Source organism: Uranotaenia lowii, chromosome 3 (genome assembly GCF_029784155.1).
Source record: "Uranotaenia lowii strain MFRU-FL chromosome 3, ASM2978415v1, whole genome shotgun sequence".
In the NCBI taxonomy this organism is placed as follows: Eukaryota; Metazoa; Arthropoda; class Insecta; order Diptera; family Culicidae; genus Uranotaenia; species Uranotaenia lowii.
Genome location: NC_073693.1, coordinates 52,146,154 through 52,156,346, shown reverse-complemented (window position 1 = coordinate 52,156,346; position 10,193 = coordinate 52,146,154). Strand labels below are relative to the sequence as shown.

Genomic DNA, 10,193 nt, shown 5'->3' with positions numbered 1-10,193 from the left:
CCAATTTTTTTCGAAACATTTAGTTCTGTCCTGAGAATTCCACTGGAAGAGTTCTATCTGGAAAGCTATTAGTCCATATCCCTTCTGCAGAAAATGTCCCAAAAACCTATAAAAACTTTCGGCCGGTTGCAAGACATCTTTCTATTGGTCCAATCTGACTGAAACTGATGGGAAATTGACTGAAATGTTTTCATGCACATTACAAATGAAAGGAATGCGGTCGGAAGGTTTTTCAAAGTCCACCATGAATTCATTCGACTACATTGCCTCTGACACCTTTCAACGCATGATGGACTCGTCTAGAATAATCTAAAAAAATCTACTCCCGAAAACTTAATCCTTAATCTATCATTTAGTTTCATCTCGTTTTTCCTAGCCAGGTTACACTTGTTGTCGTTCTTTTGTTTTTTCTCTTCTTCCTGTTGCAACACTGATTGACTACCATTTTTCCACACAATTGTTCTAGTTTCTTTTCTTTTTTCGCTTATAACACTTAATTGTCAGCTTTTGTTTCATTGAAAGTTCGGTGCGCTTTTGTTTTTCCTGAAGCACGGAAATGATAACTTCTAACATCGGAATTTTTCTGTTATTTTTTTCTGAGAACGATATGAATGTTTGATCTCCGTTGTTTCTTAAACAAACAAAAATGACGGCACGTTTTTAACCGGGGTGCAAACTGCAAAAGCATGTGTTCAATCGGAGAGGTAAAATATGGTTAGCGATGGCATACATTTTTTTTTGTAGTTCTTCTTTTCGGTTGGTTTTTTTTGTTTTTTAATAATTTCAAACATTAGAAAAGTATCACGCAACATCTAAGGGTTGGGGGGATATATTCATATACTTTTTTTTTGATGATTTTTTCTCGTTTGCTTGTTTCATTTTTGCTGACTTTTTAGCTTTCTAGAAACGTTATTTGCATTAACATCTATTTCAGTAAGAGATTGGATTCCTTTTAGCATTTTATGCCGACAGGAGGGGTGTGAATATTTGTTTTTTTTTCTTCTTTTCGTTTAAATTTAGTTTAGTATTTTGATTACATTCTTGTTTGTAATACATTGACATTGACTACCCACTAGTTTTTATATAATAGCTACTACACGTGTGCATTTAAAAACACTTTTTTTTTAAATTGGATAATCCATAACCAAAAAATTAACAAAATAGAAAAGTTACTTACCTAACAAAATGATTTAGTGGCGATTCGAATTCGGATTCGGTTACTCTCATCCTTTTCTCCCCTTCGATCTAAAATAGAGTAGAAAAGATGAACCGCTTTCTTCCGCACACAATCGTTCTCTTGTGTGGTTTTTTTTGTGTTGTTTTTTTTACGAATTGTCTTACAAATTAATGAGCTGTTAATAATAAACTTTGATTTGAATCTGAACGGAAACGTAACGTTCTTCATACACAGTTCTTTCGGTTCAGGTTTTTTCTTTTCTTTTCGGTATGCGACGGTTTGGATTCCTGGTTTGCTTTCTGATTCTCTTCTCTTAAGACTTTCCGTTCGTTAGTTTTATTCTGAGTGAGTGACTGCGTATCTTCGTCACTTTTCTTCGCTAAAGGGAAACCAAAGGGTCTAGCACTTGCTTGATATTTCCTACGTCTTCTCCTTCTTCTACTGTCCGTTGATTGCGTTCTTCTCGTCGAAGTAGTAGCTGCTTATCTCTTTATTCTTATTCGCGTTCATTCGTTCGTTTCTCTGTGTTTGCCTGTTTGTTTGTATTTTTTTCTTCGTTCTCGTCGGTTAGATACAAGTTATTAGATTTTTTATCTTATCATCTTCATATTTTTTCGTTATTATCACAGATCTGATTTGTTGCGTAAAGGAATTGTTGTTGTTTTGTTTGTTCTTTTTGTTGTTACTGCTGATGTTTGACTGTTGTTTCACATCCTTTTACTAGGTTCTTATTAAAGACATATTGTTGCACTTATTTGTTGATTTTTTTAACAGTTCATCTGCTTGATACTTATCTATGCGATTTGTTTGTTTTGTTTTCCTGTTGGTATGTTTCGAGTTGTTCTCCTCTACGATTTTTTTGATTTTTTTAATTCACTCGAACAACAGTTGGGAGGATTCTTCGGTTATTTCGGTTTTTGTTTCGATTCTCTACAAAAAGTTTACCAGCGACTGTCTGTCTTGAGATGATTGCTCGCACACTTTTAACTGACTATTTGGTTTTCTGGTTTCAGTTTGGTTTTGTTCTTTCTGCGTGGGGGGCTTAGGCACACTGTTTCAAGATCTTTTTTTAAGGTTTTGTTGTTATTCAGTTCTTGTTGTTTTGTTCCCTTCTGCTTGAGTGTTGTTTTTCCTTCTATTTATTTGGTTTTGTTTCACTTAACGGATTCTATCAAAAACGAGTTTTAGCTTTTCTTTAGTTTCGGTTTGTTTGCTTGTGGAAGGGACGGTTTTTGTTTTGCTTTCTGTTCTGCGGAAAAATGGAAAATATTTCTGCACGATTTCATCTTGAGAGTAGTTTAGTTCAGTGTTATCATACCTGCCTTAACAGCCACCGAATGGCTCTGATTTGATTTGCTTTAGGTTTGAAAGTGATTTGCCTCCTTCTTTAAGAAGTATCTACATTATACGAGTTTCTCTATTGATTCGTTTGTTGTTACTGTTTGTTTTGTTGCTGCAGTTGTTACCATTATTATTAAACTTTTTTTTCATTTAAATGTATCACTCTCACAGTTGTTTTGTTTTTGTGTTTCCTTAAACGCTACTAGTTGTTTGAATGTTTTCTCGGCTTTCAAACTCTTTACTTCGATTGTTGTTTGCTGCTACTTAAATGTCATCAATCCGTTTTTTTCGACTAAACCCTTGTTCCTCTATTCCGATTTTTCGTACGTTATTTTTGCTCTCCGTTGACTAGGAATATTAACTGAAAACAGGAGACTATCGTGTCTTTGCTGTTCGATAGCTCGTGGAAAAACAAAATCCATTGTAACGTAATCTGCTCTCTCCCGAGGGATGAGAAAATAAGGCTCGCAGTTTTGCCCGTTTTACTACTTAAAAAGTTTTTTTTTGTCATAAGTTCTACTACAATTTCTATCAGAGTTGATTACGAATTATTAGTATTTTTTTGTCCTTCTGTTTCTTGATTATTTTATTCAAAGGTACATAATAAACACACATAAATGTTTTTTCTTATCTCTTAAACCCTAATGAACATTCAATTTAGCTTTCAACTCTATTAATTTGATGAGATATTCCACTGGCCCTGTGGTTAGTTTTTTTTTTAATCTTGTTTTGGGTTAATGGCTCCGGTTCAGATCGATCTAGCCTAATTTGGAAAGTATATTTCGTTGGATTCGTTTTATTAGTTCTCTCTTTTTTTCCGAGTGAATGGTAAATACTTTTTTTTTGTATTCCTCCCATAGATAGAATTACTTTTTTATAAATTGCATTTGCTCATACGACTTCGACAAATTTCTGATTTTTGACAAATCTATCTTCCGCCTGTCGATTATTACTTGATTTACTCTAGAACAAAATTGGAACATTTTTTAAACAGAACGTGATCAACGAAACAAAAGATAACCGTTTCTTTTTTCTATTAACAAAACATTGTTTAATACGATTTTTGGCCATTCGTTCTACAAACTTTTTTCTGTTCCTTCAATTTTGTTTTTCAATTTCGTAATCTGAGTCTTTCTTTTTTGTTTCAAATTTTAAATAGAATACTGAATTTTGCCCTAATCAATACAATTAATTTCCTATGATTTTTATTGGATTTTAGAATATTCTTTTCATACTTTCAAAAAACCGATTTAAGGTGGCAAAATGATTGGAAATGTTCATGGTGAATTTTGTTTCGTTTGACACACTTTCTCTCTTACCATTTTCGTTTATCTTCCTTGAAAAGTTAGTTAAATTTGGCCGTTTTTATCCCGAATACGACAGGGATGCACAATATATTCAATAAAAGGTTAACAAAAAAAAACGAAAAAAACAAAAACTACAAACCGTCGTATCTTAGTATCATATTCACGCACACACGTTCGATTTTTTCTTCTTCTCCTTTCTCTTATAAATCGTGTCTTGTATAAGCAAAAAACAAACTTAGATAAATTCGGAGATTAACACATATTCGGTAGTAGTACTATATAATGAAATAGAGATAGGGGGGCAATAAATAATTTTATCCACGAAAAATATTTAATAATCACAGATCCGTTGATGTTGTTTTGTCGATTTGTTTTCCTCATTTCGTTTGTTTCTCGCACTCTTCTCAAATCAAATCCGAGCACGCCAGTCTAGGTTTTTGCCAGCTTCCGGTTTTTTTTGCTTGAAGATTCTTACACATCTCGCTTGAGAAATCGTAAATTATTCTAGCATTCTGTAGCATCTAGAATAGAATAGCTTCCTTTCGTGCTCGGCAAAAAATCTCTTTCGCACTTTCGGTATTTTCAGACGTTGGTAATTGCACTGTTGTTTTTTTTTCTTCCTAATCTTAGCTCAGCGATTTCAGAACATGGGAAAGCTTGCTTCTTATAAGGTATTTGTTTGCGTGTTTAAGGGGGAAAATGTTCGCGCACCCATTGCTTTTCTTGGTTTCTTTAGTGATTCTTCATCGTTTGTTCAAATGTTTCTCTAAAATACAATTGATTAAGCAATAAAACTATTTTTTTTTAACTTTTGCTCTGCAACATGCTTCTAGCTGCTACTTGCGGTTTAGATTGAATCTTGATCCTAAATTCGAAAAAAATTATAAGTGGTAGGGATTTGTGGCCGTCTTTCTTTCTTGCATCAGCTTTGAGCTACAGATAAATTATCCTAGCGGTCGGCTTCTCTGTGAGCTGCATCCAGCAGCCGACGCTCGTCGCATCAGGCAAGGATGTTGCCGTTGCGGATGTACTTCAGGATGTACTGATCGCGCACCTCGTCGGAGACGGGATAGAAGCCGAGCGCCGGTGGCAACGTTTTCGGATCTAACGGGGCCCACTTGCGGTCCAACTGGGTGCTGATTTCCTGCAATTAAAAGGAACATGCGTTTCGTTATTCGTATATGAGTTTATAACAATTAACGTGATAAATTTTCTCTGTTTGCTTCTGCCAAGCTAATGTTTTCAGCATTTCTAAACAGCATAATCATATTAAAATTTAAAAAAAAACCTTACCTCAATGAAGGGCGTCATCATGATCGACGGCATCGACAGATCGACCCGCGATACCTCCAGCAGCTTCAGATCCTTGCCGCGCAGCCGTGAAATGCCAACCAGATTGTGCGGATCCAGCACGTACCCATGGATGACGATTTCCTCCAGCTTCTTGCACCGCCAGGCCATCATAACAAGGGGGTCCTGTTCTGTACGCAGCACCAGCTCCATAATGTTCCGGTACTCTTGGATGCGCTAGAATGATGGTCGGGAAAATTTGAGTTTTTTTTCCAGGTTTTTTGGAGACTGTCAACTTACCATGGAATCCACCCATATCATGCTTCTCAAAGTTTCTTTATAATATCGGGAAAGGTACTCCAAAGCATCACAATTAATCTAGAGATTAAGAAACATTAATTTTATTAGCAAAAAGTAAGATTAAACTAGACAGAGACTTAATTACCCTTTCACAGAACAAAACCTTCAGGTGAGTCAATGGCATCGAGGGGCGCAAGATTTGACTGTGCAAAATATCAACCGCTTCATAGGCGCAAACCAGCGTCAGGTGCAGCTCGACGAGTGGATTGGCGGCCTGAAAGCTTGCCCAGGCTGCTTCCGAAACGCCCGGATGATCCCCATCCAGCCCATGCACATGAATGACCAAACGACGCAGGGGCAACAGTTGAAGCGTCTGCAAGAACTCGTCGCACATGATGTCGTAATCTAGCGACAGCCACTGAAGCGAGTTGCATTTCTCAAACAAATTCGGTTCGATGGCCGTCAGCGCGTAGTGACCGGGGTCCTGTTTGACCGAGGCGAATTCTAGTCTGCGCAAGAATTGTGGACGCGAACAGCTCTGAAAGAGTGAGAAAATTTGTAATGAATTTTGCTTAGACCAATCGCAAAAGTTTAGAATAATTATTACATTAAGAAAATCGGCTGCATGCAATGACAAAATTTCCGAGCAGCCCAGGTCCAATCCTCTAAGCGGTGGATTCTGACGAGCCAGCAAAGTTTTTATTGGCTCAACGAACAATCTGAAAAAAAAAATGGAAGTAATATGTACAATTCTCGAAATTTTCCTCGAAGTATGTAATCATACCTGGAAATGTAATTCCATTCTTCTTCGGAGTAGAAACGCCCGGGAGTAACTAAGGTGGCATATTTGGGACACAACGACAAACTTAGAAGACATGTACTTTTACTAAGCCTGAAAAGGAAAAACGGAATGCTATTTTGTTCTTTAAAAAAATAAAATTTCAGCACAAATCCATACTTGTAAAGAATCTCGGTCGCCAATTCCACATCGTAGAGATTGCACGAATCGAATGAGATTTTCGCCTCACTTGCTATGTTTGCCAAACATTGGATTAAGAAAGTATTCTTTCGTTTGTTCTCCCGGCCTACATCGAAGTGGACAGCTTTGAAGAATCTGCAAAAAGAATCTTGTTTAAAATCGGTTCCTGGTAAATATTTAAAAAAAATATCCTTACTTGGCCTGAAAGAGGACCGAACGCCAGTGCCAACAACTGGCTGATGCCTGCAACCGATCGTGAAAGTTCAAATAACGGAAAACATCCGTAATGACCACGGCCGGAAGTTGGCCCCAGTTTGGGCCTGTGCTCATTGCACAATGCTAGAGGCTCCACCCAAAGACCCCCGGAAGGGAAGGGAGCTGACACTCTCTGAATGCACACTATCCCCCACTAACGGAACACTCCACCGGAAGTGGATCGGATCCCGGAAACAGTCACCTTTTCCGATTAGAAAACTTTTACGTCTCTTTGTTGGGAATTAACTTTCTTTTTCCCTAATGGGCTAACGAAAAAAAAACAATCCTAAGTTCAATCAACGTTGACGAATGTATTCCAAACGCGACACACTTTATGTATTTACACACTTCCTATTCGAGGTTGACGATATCGATCGTGGTCAAGGAGAAACGCGAAAACGACACACCGATGAGTTGAATATAATTAGTGAATTTTTGAAAAATATCAATCCAAATTGCGTTTTGCCCGAATCGATGATCTGGTGAAAATTGGATTTGTTTTGTTCCAATTGCTGTCAATTTTTTTTGCGAGCTTGCAGTTTTTTTTATCGCTCGTTCCAGTTTCAGCTCGTTCCAAATAACAATAAATATGCCAGGGGTGAATTCACCAGCTGAAATATATATTTTTCAAAACAAACATTTTAAATTTTTAATATTCAAATATTTTGGATAAAATTTAAATGGTAAACCACATTGAAATGTACATTTTAAAATCACACTTCAAATGATAAACTACAAACTGTTTCAAACTAAAATTTGAAAATCTAAGAAACTGAATAAATCGATCAATTTAATTCAAAACAAAAATGCCAATACCTTAGACAAAAACCAAGAATGTCACCATAAATAAGAAATCCTAAAAACGGTAGAAATAACAAAGAAAACGAGAAAGGCAAAAATACAATAATATGAAAAAAAACATCATAATACCATAAAATGAAAAATATTACAAAATTTCAAAATATTCACACAAGTCATTTTGTCATTTTTTGTCATTTTTGTGATTTTCGTCATTCTTGTCATTTTTGTCATTTTTGTCATTTTTGTCATATTTGTCATTTTTGACGTTTTTGTCATTTTTGTCATTTTTGTCATTTTTGTCATTTTTGTCATTTTTGTCATTTTTGTCATTTTTGTCATTTTTGTCATTTTTGTCATTTTTGTCATTTTTGTCATTTTTGTCATTTTTGTCATTTTTGTCATTTTTGTCATTTTTGTCATTTTTGTCATTTTTGTCATTTTTGTAATTTTTGTATTTTTTGTAATTTTTGTCATTTTTGTAATTTTTGTAATTTTTGTAATTTTTGTAATTTTTGTAATTTTTGTAATTTTTGTAATTTTTGTAATTTTTGTAATTTTTGTAATTTTTGTCATTTTTGTAATTTTTGTAATTTTTGTAATTTTTGTAATTTTTGTAATTTTTGTAATTTTTGAAATTTTTTTTAATTTTTGTAATTTTTGTAATTTTGTAATTTTGTAATTTTTGTCATTTTTGTCATTTTTGTCATTTTTGTCATTTTTGTCATTATTGTCAATTTTTGTCATTTTTGTCATTTTTGTCATTTTTGTCATTTTTGTCATTTTTGTCATTTTTGTCATTTTTGTCATTTTTGTCATTTTTGTCATTTTTGTCATTTTTGTCATTTTTGTCATTTTTGTCATTTTTGTCATTTTTGTCATTTTTGTCATTTTTGTCATTTTTGTCATTTTTGTCATTTTTGTCATTTTTGTCATTTTTGTCATTTTTGTCATTTTTGTCATTTTTGTCATTTTTGTCATTTTTGTCATTTTTGTCATTTTTGTCATTTTTGTCATTTTTGTCATTTTTGTCATTTTTGTCATTTTTGTCATTTTTGTCATTTTTGTCATTTTTGTCATTTTTGTCATTTTTGTCATTTTTGTCATTTTTGTCATTTTTGTCATTTTTGTCATTTTTGTCATTTTTGTCATTTTTGTCATTTTTGTCATTTTTGTCATTTTTGTCATTTTTGTCATTTTTGTCATTATTGTCATTTTTGTCATTTTTGTCATTTTTGTCATTTTTGTCATTTTTGTCATTTTTGTCATTTTTGTCATTTTTGTCATTTTTGTCATTTTTGTCATTTTTGTCATTTTTGTCATTTTTGTCATTTTTGGCATTTTTGTCATTTTTGTCATTTTTGTCATTTTTGTCATTTTTGTCATTTTTGTCATTTTTGTCATTTTTGTCATTTTTGTCATTTTTGTCATTTTTGTTATTTTTGTCATTTTTGTCATTTTTGTCATTTTTGTTATTTTTGTCATTTTTGTCATTTTTGTCATTTTTGTCATTTTTGTCATTTTTGTCATTTTTGTCATTTTTGTCATTTTTGTCATTTTTGTCATTTTTGTCATTTTTGTCATTTTTGTCATTTTTGTCATTTTTGTCATTTTTGTCATTTTTGTCATTTTTGTCATTTTTGTCATTTTTGTCATTTTTGTCATTTTTGTCATTTTTGTCATTTTTGTCATTTTTGTCATTTTTGTCATTTTTGTCATTTTTGTCATTTTTGTCATTTTTGTCATTTTTGTCATTTTTGTCATTTTTGTCATTTTTGTCATTTTTGTCATTTTTGTCATTTTTGTCATTTTTGTCATTTTTGTCATTTTTGTCATTTTTGTCATTTTTGTCATTTTTGTCATTTTTGTCATTTTTGTCATTTTTGTCATTTTTGTCATTTTTGTCATTTTTGTCATTTTTGTCATTTTTGTCATTTTTGTCATTTTTGTCATTTTTGTCATTTTTGTCATTTTTGTCATTTTTGTCATTTTTGTCATTTTTGTCATTTTTGTCATTTTTGTCATTTTTGTCATTTTTGTCATTTTTGTCATTTTTGTCATTTTTGTCATTTTTGTCATTTTTGTCATTTTTGTCATTTTTGTTATTTTTGTAATTTTTGTTATTTTTAATTTTTGTCTTTTTTGCAATTTTTGCAATTTTTGTAATTTTTGTTATTTTTGTAATTTTTGTAATTTTTGTCATTTTTGTCATTTTTGTCATTTTTGTCATTTTTGTCATTTTTGTCATTTTTGTCATTTTTGTCATTTTTGTCATTTTTGTCATTTTTGTCATTTTTGTCATTTTTGTCATTTTTGTCATTTTTGTCATTTTTGTCAATTTTGTCATTTTTGTCATTTTTGTCATTTTTGTCATTTTTGTCATTTTTGTCATTTTTGTCATTTTTGTCATTTTTGTCATTTTTGTCATTTTTGTCATTTTTGTCATTTTTGTCATTTTTGTCATTTTTGTCATTTTTGTCATTTTTGTCATTTTTGTCATTTTTGTCATTTTTGTCATTTTTGTCATTTTTGTCATTTTTGTCATTTTTGTCATTTTTGTCATTTTTGTCATTTTTGTCATTTTTGTCATTTTTGTCATTTTTGTCATTTTTGTCATTTTTGTCATTTTTGTCATTTTTGTTGTTTTTAAATATTCGCATTTTTATCATTTTTGTAGTTGTTCTTGTCATTTTTTGCATTTTTGTCATTTTTTTTAAATAATTGTATCAAGTTTTTTTTGGCAACT

The 10,193-nt window shown here is 32.5% G+C and overlaps 1 protein-coding gene across 1 annotated transcript; it reads right to left on the bottom strand.

Annotated features, from left to right (window-relative positions):
* Positions 1–399: 399 nt before the first annotated feature.
* On the bottom strand, positions 400–7,153 carry LOC129756031 (F-box only protein 33). Its single transcript, XM_055752785.1, has 8 exons — positions 6,591–7,153; positions 6,374–6,529; positions 6,200–6,307; positions 6,023–6,134; positions 5,561–5,953; positions 5,416–5,493; positions 5,119–5,352; positions 400–4,969 (listed from the first exon to the last, which is right to left on the bottom strand). Exons 1-8 carry the CDS (start codon positions 6,722–6,724, stop codon positions 4,826–4,828), a joined length of 1,359 nt encoding a protein of 452 aa, XP_055608760.1. The 5' UTR covers positions 6,725–7,153; the 3' UTR covers positions 400–4,825.
* Between the last annotated feature and the right edge of the window lie 3,040 nt (positions 7,154–10,193).